Source organism: Columba livia, chromosome Z, assembly GCF_036013475.1.
Source record: "Columba livia isolate bColLiv1 breed racing homer chromosome Z, bColLiv1.pat.W.v2, whole genome shotgun sequence".
Lineage (NCBI taxonomy): Eukaryota > Metazoa > Chordata > Aves > Columbiformes > Columbidae > Columba > Columba livia.
In genome coordinates this window covers 30,703,317-30,720,801 of record NC_088642.1, presented here as the reverse complement: position 1 = coordinate 30,720,801, position 17,485 = coordinate 30,703,317, and the positions used below count along the sequence as shown (strand labels likewise).

At 39.8% G+C, this 17,485-nt stretch overlaps 1 protein-coding gene across 1 annotated transcript; it reads right to left on the bottom strand.

The window, feature by feature from the left end:
• Positions 1 to 881: 881 nt before the first annotated feature.
• Positions 882 to 17,263, bottom strand: ALDH7A1 (aldehyde dehydrogenase 7 family member A1). The gene is made up of 18 exons (XM_005506697.3): positions 17,057 to 17,263; positions 16,827 to 16,880; positions 15,818 to 15,883; positions 14,079 to 14,159; positions 11,869 to 11,992; positions 11,041 to 11,173; positions 10,394 to 10,438; positions 9,315 to 9,392; positions 8,358 to 8,455; positions 7,478 to 7,519; positions 6,031 to 6,125; positions 5,073 to 5,157; positions 4,676 to 4,782; positions 3,922 to 4,038; positions 3,413 to 3,510; positions 3,178 to 3,251; positions 2,180 to 2,255; positions 882 to 1,393 (listed from the first exon to the last, which is right to left on the bottom strand). Exons 1-18 carry the CDS (start codon positions 17,222 to 17,224, stop codon positions 1,339 to 1,341), a joined length of 1,596 nt encoding a protein of 531 aa, XP_005506754.2. The 5' UTR covers positions 17,225 to 17,263; the 3' UTR covers positions 882 to 1,338.
• Positions 17,264 to 17,485: the final 222 nt, after the last annotated feature.

Here is a 17,485-nt window from a genome sequence, read left to right as displayed (position 1 = left end):
GAGACTCAACAGGAAAAAACTTCGGCTGCCTACTCTTTGTTCTATAGAAAGTCAAACCTGAAATACCTTCTGTAACACAGATGCAAACTTAGAAACACAGTGTATTTTAAAGCTAAATGTTATAGTGAAAGAAGACCAGCTAGCATTGCAGTATGTTGGACCTTTAACACAGTTTGGATGACATTGCCATTATAACATCTTAGCAACAAAATAAATCAGAAGCCAAATCAGAGTCCAAGAATCTGCACCCAGAATGAACAGCTGTGACACATTCAGAGATGATTGTGGAAATTTGGTACATAAGATTGAAAGGAAAAGAAATCTCCTCCAAAAACAGTAGATTGAAAAGCTCAGAAGGAAAGCTAAGCTCAGTGGAAAGCTAAAATCAGCCTAGTAGCACCCTGTCTTTTCTCATCCTGGATTCCAAGCAAGGCTCCTAAAGGAGCTACTGATCGCTGCGATCTTCACTTGCCATGCGAAACCCCCATGTAAAGTGAAAAGCTAATAAACAATTCGCCTTTGCCCTGCAAACTCCCTCTGGTAGTCTATTCTCCTGGCTGCATCTTCAGTTCTTCAGCTGCTTTGGTGGCACAGTGTGACAACGGCTGTGACAACCTGAACTGGCTGTGACTCCTTCTAGCGTTAGAAGGATATTCCAGGAGACTTCAGAAGCCCCTGCTCTTACCCCTTACCTTCCAACACACAGGGTCAAAGTCTCCTTTCTGAATGAGGCAGGAAAATGAAAGTGGTCCTTTCAGCCCAGTGATACTTCTCCCAGCCAGCAGCTCAGCGTGTGAAAATGAAGAGTTGGCTTAATATTCCTGCTCCAAAACAATGAACAACAACAAAAAACAAACAAACAAAAAACTAGAAGCCCAAGGTATCTCACAAAATTTGCGTTTATTTATACACTAAAAAATAGCCTTGTACTGCCCACCTCCCACAGCACCAAATTATCTGTAGGAAAACCAGCACATACTTGAAGTATAGACCTGCTAGCTGGAAATATCAGGAAATGGTGGGGAGGAAGGAGATACAGACAGTTTTGATACTGAACTATAGTGATAATGCAACAGAAAATTATGCAGGCCACCTAAACCCAATTTTGTTACTTTCAGTCACCCTGTCTTCTTCTCAAAGACCACGTACTTTTATTTGAAGAGTAAAGTAGTAACTTTATAGATTGAAAGTGAAGCAATTTTAGAGTAGCTCATTATTTGACATAATTAGTATCCTTGCTGCAGATAAATTCCAGATAACTAATTTTCTTCACCATGAAAGAAGGTGCTTGTTTCTGAAATGTTAGGAGACTTCATAGCACGTCTGTTCGTAAGGCTGTTACTGAAACTTAATTCCTTGAGCCAAAGGTAAATCCTTGCTGTAGTTGATCGTACTGGAAGAGAAACAAGTATTTAGAGATCAGGCTTGACCACTGAGGCAGGTTATACCATCCGTTTCCTGTGTACAAGGCTTCTGATTTCTGTCACACATACACAAGACTTCTGTAAGCAGTTCGCTTGTTTAAAGCTATGAACTGACTTTACTCCGGTTTTCAATACAGTAATTAGGTGTGGGGAAAGACCACATTGCCCATTATCTCTTTCTTGAGAGATCAAAGAGAAAGTAAAGTATCACCTCAGTCTCTCACTAAGAGAATGTCCATACAGAAGAATCGAGGTGGAATTACTTACGTTCATAAGCCTGTAGCCTTTACCTGTGCTAACATGCACAGGTAAAGGCTACAGGAAGGTAGCGGAGAGTGGGAACAGCCAGCCACTACAGGCTGTCAGGAGATACATGGATAGATATACAAAACGTAGCTAAATCATCCACCACTGGCAATAGTGCCCCTTCACTGTTGTTGCCACTTCATGTATTTCCTCCCAAGTTTCAGTAATCCAATTTTTGCCAAGGTTAAAATCAGGCAAGAGGGAAAAAAAATGACAATTTTTGTCCCTCTTGAGGAACAGTGAGTATAGAAAGGTCTTTAACTAGACCCTTTAAATCAACTTTTACTAGTAACACAGATGTAAATTCTTGCATGAAGGCAATTACACTTATTCATGGTTATCTTGCATTTAGCAAAGATAACCTCCCACAGTCAGGATTTATAAACTTCGAACATTTGCAAGTTTATCTGTAATTTACATTTATTTGGAATTCCAGAAGTCTGTCTTACCAAGTAGACCGTCTCATATAAAGTTTCCATGAATCACTTCCAGATTCTCTTCCCCCACCAGTGTGCTTTTCCCCACCTGTAAGAAAGATGTTATAAATGAAAACTTGAAATTTTTTTGGAGCATGGGAATCTGGACTAACTCCAGGAGGTGATAATTTTTATAAAAGCTCATGGAGAAAAATATTCCCTTTCCCTTGTTCTATATCTGAAATAAATTACCAGAACACCACCACATACAACTCACACAGCTAGCTCTCTCCTCATGCTTGATCCAAAAAACATCTGTGAGTTGAAAGTCTCATTATGCTGGCACCAGGGGACCTTGTTTTGAAGATATTTTGTTTTAACATGAGACAAGAGTACAAGAATGTGCTTGTTCTTGTACTATTTAAATGGTAAAGTGAATATTTCTTCTTGCATCCCCTCACTTCCTTCAGTATACACAAAAAAAGAGAAATAAAGACAAAAATGTATTTAAAGAATTTCTCACAAAAATGCTCTATGCTATAATTTTCATATACACATGTAAGCATACATAACAAAAATTCCCATGATTGTTTTAATTTAAACTTTTTTTCAAACAGTTTTCCACTCAGCCACATCTCTAAACACATTCAGAACATACTTCTGAGTTGCATTCCCTTGGTGGGGGGGAGGAAAATTACACATGGAATATTTAAAAAGCAAACACATAGATTTTTAAAAGCTGAAATCCAACGATCTTTCAAGGTCCCTTCCAATCCCTAACATTCTGTGATTCTGTGATATGTCTAGTCAATGTCTTTCTGCTAAATGTTTTTCTGCTAAAGCAGTATCATTCAAAATTAACCTAATATTTTTTCAGAGTTAGCCATTTAAATGGACTGATTTAAACCTTGAAAAATAAGTCCACCCAGCTTTAAGAAAAACGAAGCTTGAGGAAAAATACCAAGTCTCTAGACATGATACTAGAGGATTTCAACATTTAAAGGATAAAGAAAAAAGCATAAGTAACATACCAAAAGCTCCTCCAATCTCAGCCCCACTAGTTGGGATGTTGACATTGACAATTCCACAGTCAGATCCCTTTGGCCTACAAAGGTAAGACACAATTACTCCTCAGGATCAGGAAAAGCTCCTTTCCTAAAATGAGGGCTACAAAATGCTCAGCTAGCATTGTGCATAGGTTTACAAAATACATTAAAGACTCTGATCATATGCTTCAGGAAGGTAGAAAAATAACTTAAATTATACCCAAGCCAGCAGAAAATCCTTCCCAAATCTTTGGTAAAGATACTGCTGGAAAGACCTTGTTTTACTTCATTATTCCAGGCAAAAACCTCCTCTTGCTCCTAAAATGAACATAAAATGACCATTCAAAGCACAGCAGTTACAAATAAGCACTGTGAGAAAAAAATCCAATGCACCAGACATAATGCAAATACACTGTATGCTACTTGAAAAATATACATGCAACAAATCTGTCACAAGACACCTCCACCGCTGCTCAAAACATACATGAGCAATAAAAAAAATCTATTCCTGTACAGACTGTCATCTTAATTCCAGTGCTTTTCACAGAAAATGCATACATGTAGCTACACAGTGAGGTAAGCTATTACAGTGGATATTTCACAGTGCAGAACAACAGTTACCACAGTTAAAGTGCCAGCACAATCACATGAACACAACATACATCTGAAATCTCCCTCCTCTTCTGTTAGCATCCTTGACACCTGACTAACTCCCCATTGTTATTTTACCTTAAATTTCAGCACATATAGTATGGGGGCAAATGTCTCAGTGTGGACAACGGGTGCATCATGAGGAAGGCCAGTCACAATGGTTGGTTCAACATAGTTTCCAGGGCGATTTATAACCTTCAAAACACATAAAAGCAGAAACAAGTGAGGAAGCTCAAACCAGCATCCTGCTTAGTACAAGTGTAGGACGAGAATCCTTCATGGTCTGACTGTTATAGCTCTGCCTAGCATTCAGAAATATAAGGTCAGGTCATCAGAGTAGGTAACTTCGATTAGAACTTCAAAGGTATTAGGAATAAAGAAGGTGCCAGTGAAAGACAAGAATTGCTAGAGTGATAGGTCCATGAAAATTAAATGTCCCATATGATGAAGATACGCAAGTGGCTCCCTTGAATCTTCAGTATTTCCTGAAGTTTGATATTATGAATCCAGGGACAAAACAGCAATTCTTTGTTATGTGTTTGATACTCGTTTATGTTTCTGTTTGTATTTTTACCATCACTTGTGACTAGGGAGTAGTGCAAGGAACAGCCAAAATCTCTTAGCCATTTATTGGAGAAGAACACAGCTCCTAAATAGACCCATCTTTACCCTGAAGACAGGATCATAATTCAAACGTTCTCAGACTGACTAGCTTAACATCCTGTAATGGCTGATGGGACAAATTGAGGTGCAATCTTGGCTGAAGCCACCATGTCACTGAATTTTTTTTCCTAGAGCACTAAATGTAGCAGGGAGAATACAAGTAAGTCACCTTTCCACCGCAGACGACAGAGCCACCCTGTTGTTTTGCTTGTTCTACTGTATCAAGGAACATTTTCACAGCTTCTTTGGTATGAAGAGGCCCATACAGAGTGTCAGCTAAAAACCAAAGATCCAAAGACATACTTTCAGCAAAATTGTACACATTTCAAAATATCCTTAGAATGACATTTTGGAAGTAATCATTTCACCTGTCCAAGATAAGCAGTAATAGATGGATTCTTTATCTTCCTTTCAGAGTTTGTATTCTAAATGAAACCAGCTACCCCACTCCCTGGTAAACTGCTAAAACCGGATGGCTTTGATCTATAAACTCTTGGAAACTTAAACACAAAGAAACAAACAGAAACTTGTCTCCTAAACCCATGAGTTGGCAAACAGCTACTTACAATCCCATGGATCACCAATGCGGACCTGGGCATACGCCTTAGCAAGCTTTGCCACCACCTCGTCATGGATGCTTTCATGGAGGAACTAAACAAAACATGGTAAGAAGGCTATAAGACAGCTCAGCCTCTGTAACTTCCTGAAGTACAACTATACTTGGAAAATGGCTGACGGAAGTGTGGAGATAGTGTTGCTCATATTCAGCATATCCTAAAATTAAACCCACGAGCAGGACATCAAAACAGCACCAACGCCATGGAATGAAGATCTAAAATCTTCAACATGAAGATTTAACAGAAGCCAAGAAACAAAAACCTGTTTATGTTTCACTGATACCTTCTCAGATTAATGGTATCTATGTGTGCTGCAAATGCTTCAGTTAAGTGCTTCAGGACAAATACTGAAGTGTTTTTTATTGCTATAATTTGAGGAATCACTGTTCTTCTTATACACCCAAAGTTAACCCACATAAATTTTGGTGAATATTTACCCCATCAACCCAACCCTGAAAAGACTATACAGACACAGGCTGACATTATAACACCTTTAAACTTATTGAAAATTACGAGTTAAAATTCATAATAAAGTAAGCAACACACACTCTTGCTTTCCTGAACTCTAAATCCTGCACCAAAATTTGTAGCAGGCAAAAGCAAAGCAGCACTGACAATGAAAACAGAAAGAAATACCGGAATTATGATAAGTTTTATTTTCCTGAGTTCTAGCACCAGGTACATTTAGAAACACATACAAAAAACCCCTGTGGAGCTAGAAGTACAGTAGTATGACGAACTACCATCTTATTTTCCCATCATACCAATTTTTGACAAAGCAAAAATGTGTTTCATAGATTATTTCTTGCTCTTCATAATATTAGGAATTGTCATGCATTTTCTGAGCTAATTTGGAATTAATTTTCAACTCGGAGCTGCCCAAATCAGACAACATACATTTACTCACCAGCCTTCTAACAGTTGTGCACCTCTGACCTGCTGTTCCCACAGCAGCAAACAGAGCAGATGGGATGACAAGGTTCAGGTCTGCATCTTCAAACACTTAACAAAAACAAAAACATTAGCATGTTAATGAAGTATACAGGTAGTTCACAAGACTTAAGACACCAAACAATATAATAAACTGACAGGTTGGTCAAGAAGCATTAGGAATAGCAGCACTAGCACAGAACGCTAAGATATACAGAAACACCTCCAAACTTCTACTACTTTTACATCTGGAATTAAACATTTGCAACTGAACACAAACATAGGTATGAACAACTAAAGATAGCCTTTTGCAATAAAGCTTGCAAAGAACCTGAGTTTCATTTTAATTCAAGAAACTACAAGCATTTTCTTGCCGTTTCATCACCTTGTCCTATCACTGAGATGCTGAGAAGCTTAAAGAAACAACAGCAAAGTGTATCCAGACAGCATGCAAAAAGGTAGCTGAAACATAAAAGTACACAATAATGTAAAATATAACTGAGCTGAACAAATTTATCTGGCTAGAAAACACCAGGATGTTTAAAGCAAAGCTAGTACATAAAAGCCTCAAAGGATCCCTCAGCTTAGCCAGTCCCACAGAATTCTCTAAGTATCCAAAAATTATTATTAAACTTGGGACAAAGTCCAACCAAACAATGTTTATGCCATCATTCAAAACCAATTCCAGAAACTACAGGACTTTCATAAGAAAAAGGAAACAATTTTCTAAGTATTACGTTTGTGGTACTGGCTGTGAAGCAGCACAGGAAAAAAAGAAAGACCTGCTCAAATGTGGTTTTCAAAAGAGCTTAATATTCTAGATAGGCAATTACATTTGTTCATGATACGAAAAAGGTGAAAAAGAAGGCTTCAACACAACAGGACAGCAATTTAAGCATTTATCTAGCTTGTATTTTCTTTGCATCACTTTGCTCAGCTTCACAGGGTTTATGCTATGTTTTTCTGGGAACTGGATCATACCTTAAGCTACTTAATCCTGTAACATGTGCTACTGAAACAAATACCTTCATGCTTTGATGTCAAGTATCATAAGTGTGTTAAACTTTATATAATGTGTACCTGTTTTCTAAAATGGTAAAAATGTGGTATTCACAAGATAAGAACTATCCTAGAATAAATTTATTCAGCATTGTCCATGCCCCAATACTGAAGCTCCCTGCTTCTCCCACTCCCTTCTTCACTTCAAAGGTGAATACATATGAGAGCTTGAACTTTCATTTTTTATTTTAAATATTACCCCTCCACAACACTGAAGACAGAAGAAAAACCCCATGACATTCTACTAGACTTTTTAAACCCCCCGGGGATGGGGAGAGAAGAAAAAAGGGACAATTTACTACTAACATTTCCATACTAACTTCCAAATATCACCTATGGGACTAAATTTCTACAGTGCACGTTACCAATAATGGCATTATTTCCTCCCAGTTCCAGCAGACTTCGACCTAATAAAAATGAAAAAAAAAAACAAGTAGTCATGCACACGTGTATTCACTGCACCTCATTCAGTTAGCTCACCTCTAACTAGAGCTAGGTTTCATTAAACATATTTTTCTCAATAGACAAAGTGTTTTAGGCATTACAGTCGATTAAAAGCTCTAAGCAAAGCAGAAAATTACACCAAATGCTACATCTATCACATATTGTGAAGAAAGATACTTGGAAAGCAGTTACGACAGAAAGAAGCTTAAAAAATACACAAAAGTAGCACTGGAAAGAAAAATATGAAAACAGGAAAAGTTGCAGCATAAATAGTATAATACAGACAAAGAAGAGGAAGAAGTGCTACAGAGATCAAACATAAAATTTAAATAGGTTTATTTATTTTTCTGCCAGCTGTTCTATTTCAAAACTGAGAGAAAAAATCACCATCTACTTCTGGGTGAACATTTGTAATCTGTTTGTTGGTTGGTTGGTTGGTATTTCTACACTCCTATGAACTTCAAATGTGTAAAATGAGAAAATCCTATTCACAAGATTTTCCACTTAAAAGTAAAAAGTTAGAATCCAGCAGCTGTGCAGGGACTCATGCCTGTAAACATTTAAATATTTGCAACAAAAACAGCACCTTTTATCCATTAACATATTGCCAAAAGACCATAGGCCTTGGCTGTTCATCTTGACAATGTCCACACAATTATATTCATGGACGTCCCCAGATTACCTGTAGGGCCATGGATTTGTGGAAGCCCTGGAAAAAATGCTGAGTTATTTTAAAATCCTATAGCACTTCCCTGCCTTTCTCAACCATGGAAAGAAATAGAGGAGACCCCACACACTCACCAAATCTCTCCTGAACCATAAGTGCCACTTGCTTGCCCACTTTCGTGCTTCCAGTGAAAGACAACAGGTCGATTCTCTCATCTCTCGCCATTGCTGTCCTGCACAACAGAAGACATACCACCATGTCCAATGGAAAAGCAGACTGCTGAAAAAATTGCCTGCACCTTCCAGATAAACGAACTTCAACCAGGGAGATTTTTCAAAGTCAGAGCCACTTCTTTGGAAACGTCAGGTGATTGAGCAGATGTCAGGAAAGCTGCTTCTTAGTCAGAAAAGAGGAACAAGGCTGTTTCCCTCCCCCTTTTCAGACTATAAGAGCATCACCTGTACTAATTTTGAAATTCAATCTAAAGTGAGTAGTGACATTGGCTGAAATTGTTACGTTCCCTAAGAAAATATGCATCCCTGTGGCTTTTTTTTAATGCTTACCATCTGTTTTGTCTTCTCTTGAAATGCTCCAAAGAATAATCTGGATATACATTTGTACTAGGAACTTCCATATTTTAATAGTCAAACAAAACAATTTGATTTGTACAGCTTCCAAGCACAGGTATGTATCTATGAGCAAGTGCAGAGTCCTATCTGAGCATGGAAAATGGGGAAGTATTCTCCCCCACAAGAGGTCCTAAAGGCCAATGGACTAGAAAATTAAAACTCTTAAGAACATGATGAGTGGAATTTAACATTAGCTGTGTTCTTTGGGTGTAAGCATATGCAGAAGTAGAATACAAACTTAGCCATGTCTCTTCAATTAAATATATGATCTCACAACAGCAAGTAGAAATATGCATTATGTTTACAGCAGGGCCAGAGTTTCAGACCAGTTGATTAAAATGATGACAACAAGTACGTGCATGTGCTGGGAACTCCTGGAGATCAGAAAAACTTTGAGAAATACCTCAAAGAATATTATTCATCCTCTACACATCTTCACAAGACACAATAAATGTTACCTACCCAATATCTGCTCCACCACAAACCAGAGAACAGATTGCTCCAGGCACTTTGTTATCCTCCAAGACTCTGGAAATTATCCTAAAATCAAAGACAAAAAAATTTCAGAGGTTTCTGACAGGTGCCTGTAACATGGAATGAACCATTAAAACTGTCTGACCATGCACATGAAGAATGTACAGATTTTTAAAAATCAGCAGTCTGGCAGTTAAATGACATGTAGTTTGTACTATACATAACACATTTCTCTCTTAAAGACTTTGGAGTTACAGCCACAGGTCACGCAGAAGTAAGACTCTAAAATATATTCATTATGTGTTCACACAATTGGCACAGACAAGCATTAGATCAGTGTGTAAAAACCTTGGCTGTACAGTTTTTCACCATTAGAAAGAGACATTTATATAACTTTATGGAGCTACACAAAATACCCATAAGTAGTTTGGGGCCACTGTTCTCCAAAGCTAATGTTAAAGCTACAAGATTTAATAATCAGTTATTTTGAAGGGGCCTATTTCTACGTAGCATTTAAAAATGTATGTTATTTTTAGCAAACAATAGATACATTTTTAAAATGCTCATATAGTAAGCAAAATAGCAATAATCCTAGAGTCATTATCACTATGACATTTATTCTTTGGAGTTCTTCTTTTTTTTATTAACTTTTGAAGCCTAGAAACTCATGCTGAAGAGTTACTAGGTTTGGATAAAGACTGTGGGAAAGACTTCAGGACATAGGTCTACATGGCCAGACAGAAGAATTTGCAAAGAAACTGATTGTTAATGTTGGGCTGAGAGTCCCAAAAAAGGGATTATTAAGAAACACAAGTAAGTGATCAAGGAAAAGCTGAATTTCACCAGCAGTTTGTGTTCTACAAGGAACCAAACTGCATAGCTAACCCTACTACACCAAAAACACAGTCCAGCTCCCAGAAAAAACTGTCCAACAGTATAGGTAACATCCTATGTATACTGTGATTTCTAAGGTTACAAGGGGAAGCAGTTCTTCTGATCACAAGCACTACCTCAAACAGAAAAGTTGTTTAAAAAGCAAACCAGAAAGCAAAGAAACCAGAACTTACTTTGTAACAGCAACACTAATGAGTGATGTTGTAGGAGCACCCTTCCTAAAAAGAAAAAAAACAGAAATAGTGAAATTATTTTATTTTCAGTTCTTCGAGGATTAGAAATAATTCAAGCATGCAATTTTTATGTTATCTGAAATACAGCACATTTTGGTTAGGCCGGTTTTCAGATGCATGTCAAGACAGGAACTCAGGTGTCTCTCTCCACAGCTTATCATTCAGAGCTTCTGCCAAAATCCATATGAACAAGAACTATGCTAGACACTACAGTGAAACAGGTAGATGAAAGTGAAGCAGGAGCTGGGAGAGGAAGTAAAGCTACTTTTTTTTACTTAGATTCTTAATTTTAGGTGTAGCAATTCTGAAAATACTAACTGTTCTCTACAACTGCCACAAGACCTCCACCTGCTTCTTTATTAACAACAGGCCATTTGGCTAAGTTCTGGACAAGCCTCAGTCTCATTGTCTCATAAAACAGGTTACCATAAAGTAAAACCAAGCTCTTTGACTACAGTGAACCTAAAAGTAAATAGAAATTAAGCCTACATGAGACAGAAACACCAGACATTTGATAACTATTTCATGGCTGAGATAACAACTCTCTAATTTTAAAACAGTTAGTACATTGGAGAGCTATATCTTACCAGATGCAAGCATTTCCACAGATCATTGCAATTGCGCTGTTCCATCCATAAACTGCTACCGGGAAGTTAAAGGCAGTGATGATTCCTACTAACCCCAGGGGATTCCACTGCTCTATAAGGGCATGGCCAGGTCCTGAAAGCAAAGACACAGTGTAACGTATTTTGCATCATTTAATGTTTCTTTAAAAAGGAAACTGTGTGAGCAAGGGGCACCGCATCAGTCCTCTGTCCACCACACCATTAGCTTGTGGAGAGCTGTATGACATGTCCTTCACAGCTCACTGGAACAAGGTTAGCTAGGTTGTACAAAAAAAATAATAACAGCACAACATGAAGTTTTGTTATTTTAACAATTCAGTTAACAGAATGGTGATTGTTTGCTAAACAATAACTGACAAAAAGGTCTTTCATTTCTTAGTGCTCTGCTGAACTTTTTACCAACTTTCCTCTAGCACCTTAATTAAAAAATAAATCCAAGAGGATCTAATGCTTCAAAGAGTGGAGAGAAAAATCTATATCCTCTCTTGCTGTACGCCACAGGCTAGATAGCTCTTTAGGTGGCACTACTGCCTACCAGCACATCTATTCCTAGACAACATGCTCCCTAAATAACTCATAGAACAGAAATTTTGCTGCACCACATCACTGCACATTTAAGCTACATCTCCATCTCTTCATTTGTAAAAAACAAACAAACAAAACACAAAAAACAACAAACACCCCCCCAAAAAAACCAAAAACAAACAAAAACAAAATCCAAACAAACAAAAACCACAACAAAAAAAACCACACCACAACAGAAAACAACATGTATACACACATACTAACTTTCTGAAGGCAAGACAGGTCCACCAATCATTCGGGACAAACCAAGAGCATAGTCGCACACATCAACATACTCCTGCACTTCCCCAACACCTTCCACAAAAATCTTCCCCATTTCCAAAGAGACCTGAAAAAATTAAGAGGAAGACAAAATTATTAAAAAAAAAAAATTCCCTTGCATCCAAAACACATTTTGTCTCCCACTAATGTCAGGCATATCTGTACACCAAGTAAGATTTAATACACTTTTTTTTATCAGAAGAGATTAACTTCTTCCTCAGTTATTCTCAGCTTAAAGAAAGAATGCAATAGACAACTAGAAAGGACTCAAATTCCCATATGATAACAGGAAATTAGAAGGAGAAATTAATGAACGGAGGAGGAAATTAAAAATAATCTGCTGAAAGTAGTATCCAACAGTAATCAGGTTCATAGGTTTAGATCAATGATACTCTGAATTTCCATTAGGACATTTGCATACATTGTGGACCAAGTATGGAATAAATTGGAAAAGAGGGCTGACTCTTCTCCAGGAAAAGGAAATGGTCATTTACATTTTTCATAAGCAAAATACTCATTTCACAACACTTTAAAGTGAGTTTGAGAGATTCCATTTTCAGACATCGCTGAAAATGTCTACACATCTTCATTAGTTTAGTAACCCAGGAGGTTTAGGATTGCTTTTTCATTTTTTTTTCTAGCTGAAGTCAATCCTAAACTATGTCCTTCTGTTAAAAGCATGTTAGATGTGCACAACAGACACAGACCATCAACAAGAATAAGCTAGTATTTGAAGACATTTTCCTTCAAAAGTGAGAAAATTCACTAACTTAGGAATTGAGAAGTCATTCATTTACGCCCACTTGATTTTACAGTTATGCTGTAATACCTAGGTGTGACTTTCACAGAGATATCACCCACCAATTTAGACAGATGACTGTACTTTGAATAAGCTATTAAGTGAGGAATCAGGTTCAAAGGATTGCCACAAGATTTTACTCCCCTTATAAAGGTCAAAATAAAAATGACTAAGTGTATTTCTAGGCATTTATATGATGCTTGTGGTCATCTTGAGATAGAAGGAACAGCCCCTGTCTGTGTCCAAAAATGGAGAGGCATGAGACATATCTACTAAGAGCACTGAGTCTGTAAGTGCAGTAGAAATACATCTGGATACTTGACAAAGACATCTTGAGGCGAGGCTGGAAATTTCCAACAGCATATGGAAAGGTGAGTTGCCATACCTTTCCCTTTTACATATTCTAAAGCCAGGAAAAGTCCTAAAACCTACCACACAGCTTTCACCCTAGAGCTCACCCCCTACCCTGGAAGAACTGAACAGACGTACCTGTTTGGGAAAACTAGAAAAATGCTCTGGTAAATAAGCAACAAGTTTTGTCCAAGGAACATACAGCAAAGTTCTGTCTGCCCACACTCACCAGGGAAGCTGTACCATTTTTGAATATAAAAGTATGTTAGCACTCTTAATTCCACCATGGAAACTCTGCTGTGGAGACAACATCAAGGGAAACAGCAGAACAAAGTTTTGTAGGTTAACAATATGGGCCTGACTACACATGGAGTTATTCACTGACAGCTCTGTCTGAATAGCAGCAATGCAGGCAAGCCCTGTAAAAGGAAAGTAGCAAGTTCCCCACTTGTCTTCTTTTCTTCCCTAGCAACTAGCAAGTGTTTTAAAGGAGCAGTCCTTCAGCCTTTATGTCCTGCACAGCAATGCAAGATGTCCATAAGATTATCTCACCTTCTGAAGCCTTATACCTTCACATGTCAGTTTGCAAAATCCTACAGATCACCAGAAAGACTTCAAGGTTAAAAGCTCTGTGTTAGAGGTAGTTCTTTTTCAGGACACTTATAGAATCAGACAGTGCCCTGTCTGACAGACAAGTGGGGAAACAGCAGGGCGACAGTTGTAATGCTTCTCCCAGCCAGAGCACAGGCTCAGAATGAATTCTGTTTTCTTTTCCTATTTTATACTATCATTTTCTGTTTAGGATGCCAGAATGTAATCTTACATTTTTTTTTATTTTTCCCTTTTTTTTAAAAAAAACCCTGACATTTCTTTAGGCAATCTAACAGAATTAATGACATTTTAACAATTATTAAGGTTAGTATTCCTGACTAGTACGCTAAAAATGGTCTTGACATACTCCTTCCCCCAACACCAAGTTAAGCTGCTTCTTAAAACACCTTACCAAACTTCCCAAAACTTTGATCTTTTGTCTCAGGGCATCACCAATCTGCCGCACTATTTCTCCACGCTTAGGTGCAGGGATCTAGTCAAAACAAAAGAAAACGAAAGAATCTGTTTGAGACTGAAAATCTGTGAATTCTGCTGAATATATATGTCTAGTTTTCTACTTCTACAGTAAGAAATCACTAATTGCTCTGCTTTTCCCCCTATCTTCCCAAGACATTGTTACTTGTTCATTTTGATCATGTACACCACTTTACCAGAAACTGTTTCTGTCCTCGGTGAGACTGATAACACTACACAAATTTATGTCTGTTCAAAACTCCAGTTCCACTGAATATTGCCAGAATAATTCAGATTATTAGTTATGCTGCTTCTGTTGAGCTACACCACTCACAATGCCCCCAAACAATCAGCTGCGTCTCAGGAAACAAGTGTTTTTTATAAAAGCACACTTACCAGTTTCTGAGCTTTTGAAGTGTATTTAACATTCTGTATGGCAATAGCTGCTGACATTTATTTTGTTAGCAGATGCTGAGACGGACAGAAGCCTCAATCATGGAAAAATGAAATCCCTATACCATGTATTAATAGATTTTTTTTTAATGTGTTATCAGTATGCTAGATAACAATCAATAGTCAGGGTCAATAACAAACCATACACATGCAACTCGATTTACAGGGTCAGAAACTGCTGAAGAACAGCAGTTGTCTGGAAAGAGAGAGGTGAGAAATACATATCAATGCAAGCACATCTCTTTACAGGCCAAATCTTTCAGACAAACTCATTACAAGCAATGAAATTCACAAAATAAAAACAAACAGCCTTGAGACTTGAAAGCATTGGATCTGTTGGTTGTTAGATTGCTTTCAAATTATTTCCAAACACATTAGGCCCTGGTATACGCTCACCAACATTGTATTCCCAAATTGTAACAAAAGAACACATACTAACATATCCTGAGGGAGCTACTGCATTTGTCCTAAACTTTCAGACAAGGTGAAGGATTTACTGGATAAAATACAGAATGGCCAACCCCTTATGAAATTCAGGTTTCAGCTTGTATCAAAGAAACAGCAGGGACCTATAAAAACCAAGCCTGGCACAGCCAGCAAGAGAATGTATGCTGGCTGGACACTGTTTGTACAGGTGCACTGAGAACTACAGCTTGCTAAGGAAAAAGTTGAGCTACTACCTGAGACAGAAACATAACACTAAAGTTTTGGAATAATGTAGCAGTTTCATGAAACACAAGGACAGCTGGTGAACAAAAAAAAAAAAAAAAAAACAAAAAAGCAAACTCAAAACCAGCAGTCTTCCTCACCCCACGAGAACAGGGTTATCACCACAAATTAGGTATCCAAATATTCTGCAGAGTTCTCACAGGAGAAACCACGCTGTAACAGGAAGTTAAACCCACCCACAGGGAGAATTTGCTCACTACAAGGTTTCTGAACTTCAGCAGATCTCTTGGCAATGGCTTATAGGCACAAAACTGTGCAAATTTGCCCAGCTTTTCAAAACAAACATTTTCCACAAGTCAATGCCCTCATCTTTGTACCTCAATGGTAATGTGTGCAACTTGTGTGGGTTTGTTTCTAAAGGCCCTCATTACAGATTTTTGCTTTAATGCAACATATACAATATGAACACGTTTTTACAACTGCACCTGACAGGGAAATTGAATGGCCTTTACCTGCCAGAGGTATGCTATAAAATATAAGTCTCTGTTAACTTACATCAGCCCAGACCTTCCATGCCTCTTTAGCCGCCTTTACTGTTTCTTCATAATCCTCCAAATTAGCCTACATGAAGAAGCATGCAAAAGGAAAAGTTTGGAAAACCAAAACCCCACAACAAACACCACAGAAAAGCTTTTGCATCCCAAGCAAGACATTTCTAGTGGACAGTGCTGCACTACAGAATACCACTTTCACAGGACGTTAATATAGTTTGGTCCCAATATGGCATGTCAATTTGCTTGAAGTTACTGTTGAGAAAAAGTATATGTGCTGCCTAAGCAACAACAACAAAAATTTAGCAGAAACTTTCCTTCATATCACAAAGGGCGCTCCATAAAAAATAGTTATAAGGGAAGCATTCATCATATACTCATATAGCTTCATAGAATTGTTTCGGTTGGAAAAGACCTTTAAGACCACAGAGTCAAACTGTTAATCTGGCATGGTCAAGTCTTCTATCTTAGATACTACTGAACAGAGGCTATGAGGACTCTCGTACTCCATCAGCCTCACGTAATAGGCCAATCAGACGGGAAATAAGAACATTTAGAAGCAGGCAGTTAGCGCCACATCACCATTCTTACACTAAAAACTTGCACAAATTTACCACGTGAACTCCACGTTGCTCTCCCTCATGCTCCCCCCGGCCAGTCGGCTCCACCGAACAGCCGCGATCGACCCGTTCTGTACCGCCCGAACACAGGCAGCAAAGGCTCTACCCAACACCCATTGCAAGAGGGGCGGGGGGCGGGACGCAGGGGTGCACGGCCGGTTTTCTCCCCGCACAGCCACAGACCCGTCTGCAGCGGCGGACCCGAGCTGGGCTGAGCTCCAACAACCGCCGCGGGGTTCCCACTCCCACCGCCTCCCTCCCTGGCGGCCTCGTGCCCCCCGCGAGCCCTGTGGGAAGGAGAAGCAGCTCTCAAACCAACCGAGGAACAACCGCCACTCCGGCCTCCGGCCTTTCCCTGCCCCCGGGGCCCTCGCCCGGGCCGGGCCTGCTCACCTGTCGGACGCTGGCGATGGGCTGGTTGTTGGCGGGGCAGAACGTCGTCACCACCTACGGCAGGAAGGGGAGGATGAGCAGTGGGGCCGCGGCCGTCTCTCTGCCCCAAGGAGGGGACGCAACGCCCAAGGGCCCCGCCGAGGTCCCCGCGACGCGGCACCGCCCCCCGCCCCTCAGGACCCGGCTCCCGCGGTCCCGCTCCCCTCCTCACACCGCTGCGCCGCCCGCACCTGGCCGCCGCCGCCCCAGCGCCCGTTGTACACTCCCGGGTTCTCCTCCTGCAGGCCCAGCTCCCGCAGCCAGGCGTAGCGCGGCTGGCTGACCAGCAGGGTGGACATGGCGGCTGCCCCGGCACCGCGCCGCAGCAGCGTGGCTGCAGCAACTCTCATTCCCAGCATCGCCGGGACCGCCCGCGGCGCGGAGGCCAGGGCGCGCGAGTGGGCGGGGCAGGGGCGTGCGGCAATGGCCGCACACCGCCTCGCCCCCCCTGCAGCCAGCGCCGATTGGTGCGTGCACAGAATCACAGAAAGTTAGGGGTTGGAAGGGACCTCAAAAGATCATCTAGTCCAACCCCCTGCTGGAGCAGGAACGCCTGGATGAGGTTACACAGGAATGTGTCCGCGTGGGCTTTTCTCCTTCCAGATAAGGAGAGTCCACAA

Excerpts from the sequence above, each read along its gene's own strand:
- ALDH7A1 (XM_005506697.3), bottom strand. The coding sequence starts at position 17,224 with ATGCTGGGAATGAGAGTTGCTGCAGCCACGCTGCTGCGGCGCGGTGCC. Across the intron at positions 14,160-15,817 it reads CATGGAAGGTCTGGGCTGAT|ATCCCTGCACCTAAGCGTGG; the intron begins GTAAGTTAACAG and ends TGTTTTGACTAG. Across the intron at positions 4,783-5,072 it reads CATTGGTGATCCATGGGATT|CTGACACTCTGTATGGGCCT; the intron begins GTAAGTAGCTGT and ends TTTGGTTTTTAG.